This window comes from Ornithodoros turicata, chromosome 1 (genome assembly GCF_037126465.1).
Source record: "Ornithodoros turicata isolate Travis chromosome 1, ASM3712646v1, whole genome shotgun sequence".
NCBI lineage: Eukaryota > Metazoa > Arthropoda > Arachnida > Ixodida > Argasidae > Ornithodoros > Ornithodoros turicata.
In genome coordinates, this window is record NC_088201.1 from 75,425,341 (window position 1) to 75,441,586 (window position 16,246).

The 16,246-nt window shown below is 47.4% G+C and overlaps 1 protein-coding gene across 4 annotated transcripts in view; it reads right to left on the minus strand.

Moving 5' to 3' along the window:
* Positions 1-10,771: 10,771 nt before the first annotated feature.
* LOC135401024 (endothelin-converting enzyme 2-like) overlaps positions 10,772-16,246 on the minus strand; it is a 29,600-nt gene continuing 24,125 nt past the window's right edge. For all 4 annotated transcript variants that reach the window (XM_064633158.1, XM_064633150.1, XM_064633132.1 and 1 more), the window contains one exon: positions 10,772-11,532. In XM_064633158.1, coding sequence (XP_064489228.1) covers positions 10,884-11,532 — 649 coding nt within the window. In that variant the 3' untranslated portion in view covers positions 10,772-10,883. The remainder of the gene's footprint in view (positions 11,533-16,246) is intronic.

The following is a 16,246-nucleotide window of genomic DNA, read 5'->3' on the forward strand; positions in this document are numbered from 1 at the left end:
GAGTGCTCAGTCACCCTCCCAGGTGTATATCGCTCGCTGAGTGACCCCTGGTTTGCCAATCTCGAACGATGCGGAGCTACCCAGGGCCGACAAGCCGCAAACACGGCGAAACACGTGTCCTTTGGTGCTGTCGCATCGTTCAATGAGTATCTGTTTCTCTACGTGCAGCCATAGAAGCCATTTTAATCTGTAAGTTTGAATTTCAAACACGTCTAGCATCATTTACTTATTTTTTTAATGGCTTTTCCCCCTTCTTTATAATTCACTGGCTTGCACTGTGGCATTGAGGAGTGCTCAGTCACCCTCCCAGGTGTATATCGCTCGCTGAGTGACCCCTGGTTTGCCAATCTCGAACGATGCGCAGCTACCCAGAGCTGACGAGCTGCAAACACGGCGAAACACGTCTCCTCTGGTGCTGTCGCATCGTTCAATGAGTATCTGTTTCTCTACGTGCAGCCATAGAAGCCATTTTAATCTGTAAGTTTGAATTTCAAACACGTCTAGCATCATGTACTTATTTTTTTAATGGCTTTTCCCCGTTCTTTATAATTCACTGGCTTGCACTGTGGCATTGAGGAGTGCTCAGTCACCCTCCCAGGTGTATATCGCTCGCTGAGTGACCCCTGGTTTGCCAATCTCGAACGATGCGGAGCTACCCAGGGCCGACAAGCCGCAAACACGGCGAAACACGTGTCCTTTGGTGCTGTCGCATCGTTCAATGAGTATCTGTTTCTCTACGTGCAGCCATAGAAGCCATTTTAATCTGTAAGTTTGAATTTCAAACACGTCTAGCATCATTTACTTATTTTTTTAATGGCTTTTCCCCCTTCTTTATAATTCACTGGCTTGCACTGTGGCATTGAGGAGTGCTCAGTCACCCTCCCAGGTGTATATCGCTCGCTGAGTGACCCCTGGTTTGCCAATCTCGAACGATGCGCAGCTACCCAGAGCTGACGAGCTGCAAACACGGCGAAACACGTCTCCTCTGGTGCTGTCGCATCGTTCAATGAGTATCTGTTTCTCTACGTGCAGCCATAGAAGCCATTTTAATCTGTAAGTTTGAATTTCAAACACGTCTAGCATCATTTACTTATTTTTTTAATGGCTTTTCCCCCTTCTTTATAATTCACTGGCTTGCACTGTGGTGTTGAGGAGTGCTCAGTCACCCTCCCAGGTGTATATCGCTCGCTGAGTGACCCCTGGTTTGCCAATCTCGAACGATGCGCAGCTACCCAGGGCCGACGAGCCGCAAACACGGCGAAACACGTGTCCTCTGGTGCTGTCGCATCGTTCAATGAGTATCTGTTTCTCTACGTGCAGCCATAGAAGCCATTTTAATCTGTAAGTTTGAATTTCAAACACGTCTAGCATCATGTACTTATTTTTTTAATGGCTTTTCCCCCTTCTTTATAATTCACTGGCTTGCACTGTGGCATTGAGCAGTGCTCAGTCGCCCTCCCAGGTGTATATCGCTCGCTGAGTGACCCCTGGTTTGCCAATCTCGAACGATGCGCAGCTACCCAGGGCCGACGAGCCGCAAACACGGCGAAACACGTGTCCTCTGGTGCTGTCGCATCGTTCAATGAGTATCTGTTTCTCTACGTGCAGCCATAGAAGCCATTTTAATCTGTAAGTTTGAATTTCAAACACGTCTAGCATCATTTACTTATTTTTTTAATGGCTTTTCCCCCTTCTTTATAATTCACTGGCTTGCACAGTGGCATTGAGGAGTGCTCAGTCACCCTCCCAGGTGTATATCGCTCGCTGAGTGACCCCTGGTTTGCCAATCTCGAACGATGCGCAGCTACCCAGGGCCGACGAGCCGCAAACACGGCGAAACACGTCTCCTCTGGTGCTGTCGCATCGTTCAATGAGTATCTGTTTCACTACGTGCAGCCATAGAAGCCATTTTAATCTGTAAGTTTGAATTTCAAACACGTCTAGCATCATTTACTTATTTTTTAAATGGCTTTAGCCCCTTCTTTATAATTCACTGGCTTGCACTGTGGCATTGAGGAGTGCTCAGTCACCCTCCCAGGTATATATCGCTCGCTGAGTGACCCCTGGTTTGCCAATCTCGAACGATGCGCAGCTACCCAGGACCGACGAGCCGCAAACACGGCGAAACACGTGTCCTCTGGTGCTGTCGCATCGTTCAATGAGTATCTGTTTCTCTACGTGCAGCCATAGAAGCCATTTTAATCTAAGTTTGAATTTCAAACACGTCTAGCATCATTTACTTATTTTTTTAATGGCTTTTCCCCCTTCTTTATAATTCACTGGCTTGCACTGTGGCATTGAGGAGTGCTCAGTCACCCTCCCAGGTGTATATCGCTCGCTGAGTGACCCCTGGTTTGCCAATCTCGAACGATGCGGAGCTACCCAGGGCCGACGAGCCGCAAACACGGCGAAACACGTGTCCTCTGGTGCTGTCGCATCGTTCAATGAGTATCTGTTTCACTACGTGCAGCCATAGAAGCCATTTTAATCTGTAAGTTTGAATTTCAAACACGTCTAGCATCATTTACTTATTTTTTAAATGGCTTTAGCCCCTTCTTTATAATTCACTGGCTTGCACTGTGGCATTGAGGAGTGCTCAGTCACCCTCCCAGGTATATATCGCTCGCTGAGTGACCCCTGGTTTGCCAATCTCGAACGATGCGCAGCTACCCAGGACCGACGAGCCGCAAACACGGCGAAACACGTGTCCTCTGGTGCTGTCGCATCGTTCAATGAGTATCTGTTTCTCTACGTGCAGCCATAGAAGCCATTTTAATCTGTAAGTTTGAATTTCAAACACGTCTAGCATCATTTACTTATTTTTTTAATGGCTTTTCCCCCTTCTTTATAATTCACTGGCTTGCACTGTGGCATTGAGGAGTGCTCAGTCACCCTCCCAGGTGTATATCGCTCGCTGAGTGACCCCTGGTTTGCCAATCTCGAACGATGCGGAGCTACCCAGGGCCGACGAGCCGCAAACACGGCGAAACACGTGTCCTCTGGTGCTGTCGCATCGTTCAATGAGTATCTGTTTCTCTACGTGCAGCCATAGAAGCCATTTTAATCTGTAAGTTTGAATTTCAAACACGTCTAGCATCATTTACTTATTTTTTAATGGCTTTTCCCCCTTCTTTATAATTCACTGGCTTGCACTGTGGCATTGAGGAGTGCTCAGTCACCCTCCCAGGTGTATATCGCTCGCTGAGTGACCCCTGGTTTGCCAATCTCGAACGATGCGCAGCTACCCAGGGCTGACGAGCTGCAAACACGGCGAAACACGTGTCCTCTGGTGCTGTCGCATCGTTCAATGAGTATCTGTTTCTCTACGTGCAGCCATAGAAGCCATTTTAATCTGTAAGTTTGAATTTCAAACACGTCTAGCATCATTTACTTATTTTTTTAATGGCTTTTCCCCCTTCTTTATAATTCACTGGCTTGCACTGTGGCATTGAGGAGTGCTCAGTCACCCTCCCAGGTGTATATCGCTCGCTCAGTGACCCCTGGTTTGCCAATCTCGAACGATGCGCAGCTGCCCAGGGCCGACGAGCCGCAAACACGGCGAAACACGTGTCCTCTGGTGCTGTCGCATCGTTCAATGAGTATCTGTTTCTCCACGTGCAGCCATAGAAGCCATTTTAATCTGTAAGTTTGAATTTCAAACACGTCTAGCATCATTTACTTTTTTTTTAATGGCTTTTCCCCCTTCTTTATAATTCACTGGCTTGCACTGTGGCATTGAGGAGTGCTCAGTCACCCTCCCAGGTGTATATCGCTCGCTGAGTGACCCCTGGTTTGCCAATCTCGAACGGTGCGCAGCTACCCAGGGCCGACGAGCCGCAAACACGGCGAAACACGTGTCCTCTGGTGCTGTCGCATCGTTCAATGAGTATCTGTTTCTCTACGTGCAGCCATAGAAGCCATTTTAATCTGTAAGTTTGAATTTCAAACACGTCTAGCATCATTTACTTATTTTTTTAATGGCTTTTCCCCCTTCTTTATAATTCACTGGCTTGCACAGTGGCATTGAGGAGTGCTCAGTCACCCTCCCAGGTGTATATCGCTCGCTGAGTGACCCCTGGTTTGCCAATCTCGAACGATGCGGAGCTACCCAGGGCCGACAAGCCGCAAACACGGCGAAACACGTGTCCTTTGGTGCTGTCGCATCGTTCAATGAGTATCTGTTTCTCTACGTGCAGCCATAGAAGCCATTTTAATCTGTAAGTTTGAATTTCAAACACGTCTAGCATCATTTACTTATTTTTTTAAAGGCTTTTCCCCCTTCTTTATAATTCACTGGCTTGCACTGTGGCATTGAGGAGTGCTCAGTCACCCTCCCAGGTGTATATCGCTCGCTGAGTGACCCCTGGTTTGCCAATCTCGAACGATGCGCAGCTACCCAGAGCTGACGAGCTGCAAACACGGCGAAACACGTCTCCTCTGGTGCTGTCGCATCGTTCAATGAGTATCTGTTTCTCTACGTGCAGCCATAGAAGCCATTTTAATCTGTAAGTTTGAATTTCAAACACGTCTAGCATCATTTACTTATTTTTTTAATGGCTTTTCCCCCTTCTTTATAATTCACTGGCTTGCACTGTGGTGTTGAGGAGTGCTCAGTCACCCTCCCAGGTGTATATCGCTCGCTGAGTGACCCCTGGTTTGCCAATCTCGAACGATGCGCAGCTACCCAGGGCCGACGAGCCGCAAACACGGCGAAACACGTGTCCTCTGGTGCTGTCGCATCGTTCAATGAGTATCTGTTTCTCTACGTGCAGCCATAGAAGCCATTTTAATCTGTAAGTTTGAATTTCAAACACGTCTAGCATCATGTACTTATTTTTTTAATGGCTTTTCCCCCTTCTTTATAATTCACTGGCTTGCACTGTGGCATTGAGCAGTGCTCAGTCACCCTCCCAGGTGTATATCGCTCGCTGAGTGACCCCTGGTTTGCCAATCTCGAACGATGCGCAGCTACCCAGGGCCGACGAGCCGCAAACACGGCGAAACACGTGTCCTCTGGTGCTGTCGCATCGTTCAATGAGTATCTGTTTCTCTACGTGCAGCCATAGAAGCCATTTTAATCTGTAAGTTTGAATTTCAAACACGTCTAGCATCATTTACTTATTTTTTTAATGGCTTTTCCCCCTTCTTTATAATTCACTGGCTTGCACAGTGGCATTGAGGAGTGCTCAGTCACCCTCCCAGGTGTATATCGCTCGCTGAGTGACCCCTGGTTTGCCAATCTCGAACGATGCGGAGCTACCCAGGGCCGACGAGCCGCAAACACGGCGAAACACGTGTCCTCTGGTGCTGTCGCATCGTTCAATGAGTATCTGTTTCACTACGTGCAGCCATAGAAGCCATTTTAATCTGTAAGTTTGAATTTCAAACACGTCTAGCATCATTTACTTATTTTTTTAATGGCTTTTCCCCCTTCTTTATAATTCACGGGCTTGCACTGTGGCATCGAGGAGTGCTCAGTCACCCTCCCAGGTGTATATCGCTCGCTGAGTGACCCCTGGTTTGCCAATCTCGAACGATGCGCAGCTACCCAGGGCCGACGAGCCGCAAACACGGCGAAACACGTGTCCTCTGGTGCTGTCGCATCGTTCAATGAGTATCTGTTTCTCTACGTGCAGCCATAGAAGCCATTTTAATCTAAGTTTGAATTTCAAACACGTCTAGCATCATTTACTTATTTTTTTAATGGCTTTTCCCCCTTCTTTATAATTCACTGGCTTGCACTGTGGCATTGAGGAGTGCTCAGTCACCCTCCCAGGTGTATATCGCTCGCTGAGTGACCCCTGGTTTGCCAATCTCGAACGATGCGGAGCTACCCAGGGCCGACGAGCCGCAAACACGGCGAAACACGTGTCCTCTGGTGCTGTCGCATCGTTCAATGAGTATCTGTTTCACTACGTGCAGCCATAGAAGCCATTTTAATCTGTAAGTTTGAATTTCAAACACGTCTAGCATCATTTACTTATTTTTTAAATGGCTTTAGCCCCTTCTTTATAATTCACTGGCTTGCACTGTGGCATTGAGGAGTGCTCAGTCACCCTCCCAGGTATATATCGCTCGCTGAGTGACCCCTGGTTTGCCAATCTCGAACGATGCGCAGCTACCCAGGACCGACGAGCCGCAAACACGGCGAAACACGTGTCCTCTGGTGCTGTCGCATCGTTCAATGAGTATCTGTTTCTCTACGTGCAGCCATAGAAGCCATTTTAATCTGTAAGTTTGAATTTCAAACACGTCTAGCATCATTTACTTATTTTTTTAATGGCTTTTCCCCCTTCTTTATAATTCACTGGCTTGCACTGTGGCATTGAGGAGTGCTCAGTCACCCTCCCACGTGTATATCGCTCGCTGAGTGACCCCTGGTTTGCCAATCTCGAACGATGCGGAGCTACCCAGGGCCGACGAGCCGCAAACACGGCGAAACACGTGTCCTCTGGTGCTGTCGCATCGTTCAATGAGTATCTGTTTCTCTACGTGCAGCCATAGAAGCCATTTTAATCTGTAAGTTTGAATTTCAAACACGTCTAGCATCATTTACTTATTTTTTAATGGCTTTTCCCCCTTCTTTATAATTCACTGGCTTGCACTGTGGCATTGAGGAGTGCTCAGTCACCCTCCCAGGTGTATATCGCTCGCTGAGTGACCCCTGGTTTGCCAATCTCGAACGATGCGCAGCTACCCAGGGCTGACGAGCTGCAAACACGGCGAAACACGTGTCCTCTGGTGCTGTCGCATCGTTCAATGAGTATCTGTTTCTCTACGTGCAGCCATAGAAGCCATTTTAATCTGTAAGTTTGAATTTCAAACACGTCTAGCATCATTTACTTATTTTTTTAATGGCTTTTCCCCCTTCTTTATAATTCACTGGCTTGCACTGTGGCATTGAGGAGTGCTCAGTCACCCTCCCAGGTGTATATCGCTCGCTCAGTGACCCCTGGTTTGCCAATCTCGAACGATGCGCAGCTGCCCAGGGCCGACGAGCCGCAAACACGGCGAAACACGTGTCCTCTGGTGCTGTCGCATCGTTCAATGAGTATCTGTTTCTCCACGTGCAGCCATAGAAGCCATTTTAATCTGTAAGTTTGAATTTCAAACACGTCTAGCATCATTTACTTTTTTTTTAATGGCTTTTCCCCCTTCTTTATAATTCACTGGCTTGCACTGTGGCATTGAGGAGTGCTCAGTCACCCTCCCAGGTGTATATCGCTCGCTGAGTGACCCCTGGTTTGCCAATCTCGAACGGTGCGCAGCTACCCAGGGCCGACGAGCCGCAAACACGGCGAAACACGTGTCCTCTGGTGCTGTCGCATCGTTCAATGAGTATCTGTTTCTCTACGTGCAGCCATAGAAGCCATTTTAATCTGTAAGTTTGAATTTCAAACACGTCTAGCATCATTTACTTATTTTTTTAATGGCTTTTCCCCCTTCTTTATAATTCACTGGCTTGCACAGTGGCATTGAGGAGTGCTCAGTCACCCTCCCAGGTGTATATCGCTCGCTGAGTGACCCCTGGTTTGCCAATCTCGAACGATGCGCAGCTACCCAGGGCCGACGAGCCGCAAACACGGCGAAACACGTCTCCTCTGGTGCTGTCGCATCGTTCAATGAGTATCTGTTTCTCTACGTGCAGCCATAGAAGCCATTTTAATCTGTAAGTTTGAATTTCAAACACGTCTAGCATCATGTACTTATTTTTTTAATGGCTTTTCCCCCTTCATTATAATTCACTGGCTTGCACTGTGGCATTGAGCAGTGCTCAGTCACCCTCCCAGGTGTATATCGCTCGCTGAGTGACCCCTGGTTTGCCAATCTCGAACGATGCGCAGCTACCCAGGGCCGACGAGCCGCAAACACGGCGAAACACGTGTCCTCTGGTGCTGTCGCATCGTTCAATGAGTATCTGTTTCTCTACGTGCAGCCATAGAAGCCATTTTAATCTGTAAGTTTGAATTTCAAACACGTCTAGCATCATTTATGTATTTTTTTAATGGCTTTTCCCCCTTCTTTGTAATTCACTGGCTTGCACTGTGGCATTGAGGAGTGCTCAGTCACCCTCCCAGGTGTATATCGCTCGCTGAGTGACCCCTGGTTTGCCAATCTCGAACGATGCGCAGCTACCCAGGGCCGACGAGCCGCAAACACGGCGAAACACGTGTCCTCTGGTGCTGTCGCATCGTTCAATGAGTATCTATATATATATATATATATATACTCCGTTGCTCTACTCCGTTGCTCTACTGTAAAAGCATGCGTGCAGAGAGAATACTACTGTGGTGCTACAACTTCGTGTTTTATTGCCAATACTATGTTCCTTTATAGTTACATAAGGAGCAAAAGAATTGGATAAAATCTAGGATGTGCAGCGAGGTACACTGTATAGAAAGAGCCATAGTTTAGCTAAATGACAATTTAGTTGAACAATCTACCATGGCCCTATGTTCCGTGACAAAATGTTCCCAGCTTCCTGCACGCAGCAACTCGACAATCTAGGTTGAAAAGAAAGAGTGAAGAGAAAGAAACCATCAAGGAGGCGGGCTCTCGGAAGCAGTAGCCGCTCTTTATTTCGTTTTTCGACCCGTCTGTCATCACTCAACGAAGATAAGACATGCGGTCACGTGCTTCGCAACATTCCGATATCTTTCGCTTGCAGGGATCGTCGGCTAGGCAGACGTGATGGTAGCAAATGTCACGTGGTTTCGTTACAAAGAACTGCGGATGCTAGTGAACAGTCAGTACGCAAATCAACATAGTGCTGGTCCAAATATATTCACTACAAAAATAGTCAAGCATACATACACAGTCACACACGGGACATGTTGGAGTAGTTCAAGGAGAACCCGCTTGGTTCGCAGCGAGCGCATAGCGCCGGAGCTCAGGAGCCTGGCTTCAAAACAGGGGCATCACGCATTCCATGTATTGAATATGGCGGTAAGCACACCAGTCCTTCTAGCCCACCATAACTGCACTCTTCCACCGTATGAGGCTCAACGTTGCCTTTACACCTGCCTTTCAACACCGTCTCGGCTCCACCTGGTCTTCCCTCTGCCCTACTTGTGGAGTGCACGGCGACCTCTGCAACGTCATCCTGGCTTGTGGGCAATATCACCACGAGCGTGTACTAAGAGAAGTTTCTATGCAACGTATTGACAAGCGGCCGTCCAACCTCGCGAAGATCCTCGGACCGTGGTCGAACGCTGCCCACCAGATGCAAGGCCTTCGTTTTCTTGCGGAGTACTCGCGCTCCACCTGTCTGGTGACGGATCCCTGAAAGTGCTCCCCCCATCATCATCCCCTCATCCGTTCCCAATGCGCAACAGGGCAGTGCACCGCCTCAGCGGCGGTGATTGCCCACCTCATCATCATCCAATGTATGTGTGTGTCTTGGGAACCGTTCCCTCCCAATCGCCTCCGCATGTAAATCTTGTGTTTATATGACATTTCGTTTTTATAACAATGACCGGTATTTTTAGCACAACTAGAGGCGAACACGTGTACCTTACACTCTTTACTGACCGTTGGTCACTGAGCTGGCGGTTCTCCTCCCCTATATCGGCCAAAACACGGGCTGGCTTTCAGGTTGACTCATGATGCCCCTCTGTCTGACATGCTTAAAAGAGCAGCGTCAGTGGTCATATAGTCAGAGTGATCCGCTGCAGTCATACGGCATTCATCGAACGCATACATAAAAAAAAAGAACAAACAAACAATTTCTGTGAGATCAGTAATTTCGCAACCACGAATATCGAGGCCCCCCCAAGGAGTCATACCTAGAGTCACTACTCTAGTCATACGTTATGAATAAGACGAGCTGTATAACCTAGCCCACAGTACTGCAAAATACTTGCTATTCCAGTTGAATAAAAAAAACACCCAAATGGAGGCGCGCGTATGCTGTGCACGCTTTGAAAGTGAAGGCGAAGACATTCCAAAAGCTGGGTGTCATAACTGGGGAATACACAACTGTAACCGACTTAACACTGTAAAAAATAATTTCTTTAGACGTTTCGTCTCCTATGCGGGAGACGCCATCAGTGTTCATCATCATGAAGGCAACCAAATCAGTCCTGCTATTTATGGGTTTGCCGAGACCGGAGTAGAGCCAGGAAGTGCGCAACGGTTGGCATTGCATGGTGTTCGCTTCCCTTGGATATGCCAGGATTCGAGGAACTTCCTCGGTCCCCACCGCTGTTCACGTGCAAGGGTGACCACGCCTTTGCACTCATGATGTCTCCCGCATAGGAGACGAAACCTGTAAATAAATTGTTACTTTTTGTTGTGTTAAGTCGGTGGCAGTTTTGTACTCTCCAGCTTTGAAAGTGCTCTGCATTTCTGATTCAATCTTGTTCGTAGTAATATTACAGTAGATCACAGGGATAACACTGAAACATTTACCTGAACTAACTCTAGACGAAAAGTTATGGTGGGCTACCATTAAAATTCGTTTATCATTCTAGGTTACCATGGCCGGGTGAACCCTGATAATATTTCGCCCCAGAGTTGTGATCTCATTTCCGCTAGCCTGGCCTACACTGGCGCCTGCGCCTACAATTCCACCGCCGGGTAGTAGATAGTCCACCGCCATCTCTCTTCGTAAGACCGCTCGGGAGCTCTCACAGGATTCCGCCTTAAGTTGCGAGAATTTTGCGACGCACGCCCTTCGTGAATCTAGACTTCGTCGCAACTTTCTCGTACGAGCTTATTGTGAATCCCGCCCAAGAGCAGAGAAGACAGACAGACCAGCAGTGCGTAGGCTGCATGTTGCTTTTGCTACGTAAGCATGGCTGTATTATTTTCGCTGGCCTTTTACAAATAGCGTTGCTGAAACATTATATACAATACACAGAGAGAGGTGCTCCCATATCACACTAGAAGAAAACACATTTTTCTTCGGAATTCATCGGTGAATTTCGTGGGCAGGAAAACGCCTCGGAGAACGCCACGCTGCGCTTCAATGGTTCATTGCACTTATGAACGAAACGTGTCCCATCGGTCCCATCGCCGCACATTAGCAGACAGGCGGCCACGAAAAACAGCTGCGCGTCCGACAGCGTCTGTAGTGGACGAGTTCCCGTAGCAGCCACGCTCTGGAATGCTTTCCAGGCCAAGTGCAACGACAAAGCCGCGGCCTCCGTGTCGTTTCTAACACCGTCTACAGAGTCACTGAAACATCGCCACTTTTGCGGTAGAAATAAGTAGTTGTCGTACAGGAGTTTTGTAGCAGCGTCCGCTACCAGAGACCCCAAAGCACCATACTTGACCGCATTGCTGATGTTCTTGTGGTAGAGTGGTAGCATCGCAGCATAAGGTGGCATCAAGAAGCGCTTTTCATTGCTATTAAAGAACGTGTAATATGTCTGTTGCATTTGCGGCTGAAAAGAGCTGCTAATGGAACCGAAGAGATCGTAATCGATTTTAGTGAAACCCTTGGACGCGTCCATCCAGTTAAGCAGGACGTGGTTTCCCATGTCGCTGATATTGGAGAGTATAACATCCATGGCTTGCGGGTCGCCAAACCTGGAACGGAACGAAAAGCATTCCCCCCTAACCTTACAATTCTCCGAACTGATACAAATGCTCCTATACAGAATAGGACAGGAAATAAATTGTAGCTCTCATCCGCATCGTTCACGGCATCACCATTGCCATCAACACCAGCATCTCCTTGGAATAATAATAATAATAATAATAATAATAATAATAATAATAATAATGGGGCCGTGATGTTACACGTAAGGTTTCCCATTGTTCGTCTGCCTACAGAATGGAGACATGTTGCACGTGCCGCAGAGTGGGACCTCCCTCGGGTATTCGCCTTCCCATTCTCGAGACATACTCAGTAGAAAAGTCAATATTGCAGTCAGTCTTGCCTTTGATATAGCTCCTACAACGTATTCAGGCTAAGTGCGATTTCTGTCTAGGATCCGCGGATAAGTGAAATACCTAAGTTGAACTAAATACACTGTTAAAACAGAACTTCACCACATAGCACGCTCCTAGCCAACCACCATCCCGAATGATACCATTGTGTCCTGGTTCGTTCAATACAGGGGGAGGAGCCTATCTGGGATATGCATAATTATGCCCAGATAAGCGCCTCCTCCCGTTGTCAGCAAATAAGGGCACAGAATGATATCATTCGGGATGGTTGGCTACGAACGTGCTACGTAGTGAAATTGTGTTTTAACAGTGTACCCGGGCTTCACAGTCCTCGGTGGATCAGTCAGCCTACACTCTTAAAAATGAACTTCACCGCATAGCACTCTCCTAGCCAACCATCATCTCGAATGACATCGTTATTTCCCCCGATCTGTCGAAAACAGCAGGCGTACGCATTTTTGTGACACTTATGCAGTTCATAATTGTCACAAAAATGGCGTACGCCTCCTGTTTCCAGCAAATTAGGGAAGAGAACGATATCATTCGAGATGATGGTTGGCTAGGAGCGTGCTATGCGGCGAAGTTCTGTTTTAAGAGTGGACTGATCCCAAGGAAACGGGTTCGAGCCCAAACGAGGACGCCAACAGCATAGTGGCGGGGTACAAGTTGCCTAGACACGCAGTCTTCTGCGGTGTGCCAGGTGCGGACAAACCTGAGGTGGGAAAATTTAATCCGCCGACCGACCATCACTGTTTCGTCACTCATGATCATAGTTGTCTCTCGACGTCAATCCACGAATTATCTTTACAGAGTCTTAGGAGACCGTTGATAGCGTGGTCTCCTGAGTCATGCGTGCTGCCATTGGTTCCGATAAGAAGTAGAATCCATGTTGCCGAGAACCAATAGGAATGGCCGACATTCTCTCCCCTCTGATGTCCCAGCTCGACCGCGGAGGTACGTTCAACACTCCTCAAAATGAACTTCACCACATAGCACGCGCCTAGCCAACCATCAGCCCGAGTGACATCGTTCTCTTCCCTGATTTGTTGAAAACGGGAGGCGTACGCCCGAATTGTGACACTTATGCAGAAATGATAATTGTCACAAAAAGGCGTACGTCCCACGCATTCCACAAATCAAGAGTGTTAGAGGTATCACTCTTGACAGTGGTTGGTTTTCAGCGTGCTATGTTGTAAAGCTTTGTTTTAAGCGTGAAGGGAAGGTATTTCCGTAATTACACTCTTAAAAATGAACTTCACCGCATAGCACGCTCCTAGCCAACCATCATCTCGAATGGTATGGTTATCTGCCCTGATTTGTTGAAAACGGGAGGCGTACGCCTTTTCTGTGACAACTATGAACAGCATAAGTGTCACAGAAAAGGCGTACGCCTCCCGTTTTCAACAAATCAGGGCAGATAACCATATCATTCGAGATAATGGTTGGCTTGGAGCGTGCTATGCGGTGAAGTTCATTTTTAAGAGTGTATGACCTGTGGCAAAATTATTTCTCTTTCAATACTTTGACATGTACACTCTTAAAAGTAACTTCACCGAATAGCACGCTCCTAGTCAACCATATTCTCGAATGATATCATTATCTGCCCTAATTTGTTGAAGACAGGGGGCGTACGCCTTTTTCCTGACACTTATTTTGTTCATCATTGTCACAAAAAGCCGTACGCCTGCCGTTTTCAACAAATCAGGGCAGATAACGCGGCCAGAAATCGCCTTTTTGTGTCAGTTTGGATATATGATAATTGCCACAAAAAGGTGTACGCCCCCCTCTCTCTTCCAATCAGAAGTAATAACGCTATCATTCGTGGCAATAGTTGGTGCAGAGCGTGCTATGCGGTGAAGTTCTGTTTTTAGAGTGAGTGGAAACACTTGCGAGAGAGCATGCCGAGAAGGGTGACGCACTTCCATTTCTTGAGGTTGCTGCCTGTACTGTTCAGTTTGAAGTTCGAGGTACGTGTATTGAAAGAGATTTGAATACATTTCACAACTAGAAACGACAGAAGTTCTAGGCATCGCATAAAGGTGTTCTGTTGGCTAACTGTTGTCAGTACCTTACAGCGGCGTAGTTCCATTTTTAAAACGAGGAAGGCTACAGATTGAATATCCTTTGATTTCAAAGGGGAAAAAATATTGAACGAATCTCCCAACGAATACGAACAAAAGAAGACCGAACCTCATGCGACGACCCCCCCCCCCCCCAACCCCCAAACAAAAAGAAAGGGGGAAACCGGCGGCGCCATTTTTCGCTTTTACTGTTCACCGATCTAGTCGTCTGTCAGCGTGCATAGAGTTTGTTCACAAATCCTCAATCAGGCGCAAGGACAGTACACATAAAGGAGTATTTGAGCAATAAATATAATTGTTGTCGCTGTAAACTGGATATAAAATATATAATTTTACTCACAGGAAAAAAAAGAGAAAAACTCCAGACTTTGGGTTTTCGTTCCTCTTAAATGGGTGAACTAGTTCTGAAAAGGAGTGTGTTCGGAATCACGCAAGTGTGGTCTACAGTTTAACGCACAGGTGATCCAGGGACGAAAGGGTTCTGGGCGAGCGCAATACGTTCTGGACAGGTCCAGGTCACGTCACAGGAAACGTCACCATACACGTGACCTTAAAGATGGCCGCTCCCACGACCGGAGGCGAAACCGTTTTTAAACATGGAGGAAGGAAACACAGGCGCGGCCGTTTCGAACAGATTTCGATGGGACCCCTCTGGCGATCGCTCCTGTCAAAGCCGCCATTACTTCCTGTCCACCATGTGATCCTGTCTAAAGTTTCGGTTTAGCAACGCTTTGCTCCTCGCGCTGCTTTCCGTGCTTTTATGCCTTTCTAAAGTCCTTTACTCGTAAAATGTGAGCACCATTGCGGAAACAACTATTTGTTAACGTGTTCTTACCGCGGTTGCGGCTATTGTTCAACAGAAAGCAGCTCTGTCATGGGAATAACGTTTCATTCGTAAGTACGTACTTGATCGGTTGTTTCGTACCCCTGTCTGTGAGAGTCATCTTGAATCATTCGTTTCCAAGCTGGCGCTGTGCTACAGCTGCAGATATTTTTAATTTCCTCCATTGCTGTACAAGTTTGATTACTGGCATGCTTTACCACTTCAGCAAGAAACACACAAAACGTGGCCACGTCGTCACACAAACGTCGCTGCCACGAATGATGTTTCTAGTCCTGCAGACCGGTCACATGGTAGACAGAAGCATCCCAGAATGCAATGCGAAAGCAGGCACGCCCGTCCCAATGACAAAAAGTTGGAAGGGCCGCTCCTGTGTTTCCTTCTTCCATGTTTATAAAGAACGCGTTTGATGTTTCCCTCCGCCGTTTTGATAGCTTTCGATAGGAGCGATTGTTTGCCCACCGTTATGTGCTTGATTGAGTCAAGTAGTGAGGAGGAAGAAGAAGATGACAATATCGAAACTGTTGATTACAGCGGGTAACGTTTTGTACGAGTGTGCTTGGGCAGGAAGAGGGTGGACTTACTATGAGAAGGGTAGTCACCTACTTTGAGTTCAAAAAGTTATTTCGCTTGTTGAAGAAGACACGGGATTCTCTGTCGAGAGAATTCGAAGCAGTCTCGCCTTATTTGCCAGAAATCCAAGTGGGGGTCGGCCGTGTATACCAGACGACAAGGCACGCCTGACAGCCTTGCTATATCTGGGTACGAAATCCTCCATCTCCGATGTAGCCGACACCGGTAGGTTTGACGTCTCAGCTCAGTGCGAGAACAACTACATGAATGACGATGGGATGAGGAGATTCACCGCAACAACTGAGTGTGAAAATCTTGCACTGAGCCTAGAATAATGCGGAATAGACATGCAAAAACCACGAGAGGCAGCCCAACGTGTTGCGATTGATTCGTGTTGTACGTAATAAATATGTGACGTACGTGTGTATATACTGATGTAAATACATTGTCCTGTAGTACTAAGTTCTGTGGTACTGTGCGCTTCAGAGAGCTTTTCCATATTAATCGAATATTTTATTTATTTACATGTGTACAGCGACCTATTTTCTGCGGCTTCAACCAGGCGAGAAGGAGCGAAACAGTTGAGAAACCCGTGAAAAATTGAGGAGGAAAAGAAAAAACAGGGCAGTCGTCAGGGGACCGGAGGAAGGAAATGAGTGATGGATACGAATTCAAAAAGCAGGTCAAGTTAAATGCGGGTCACACGGATCCTCGGTCACCCCTCATTAATGCAAATGACCTAGTACTCCGCGTTGCAAAATTTCATTTTGTCGTCTGCTTCATGGTGCACGAAAACGTTGCACCAACGTCCAACGTCGGAGCTGGTGCAGGATTTCCATGCGCTCGTGCTGCGCTC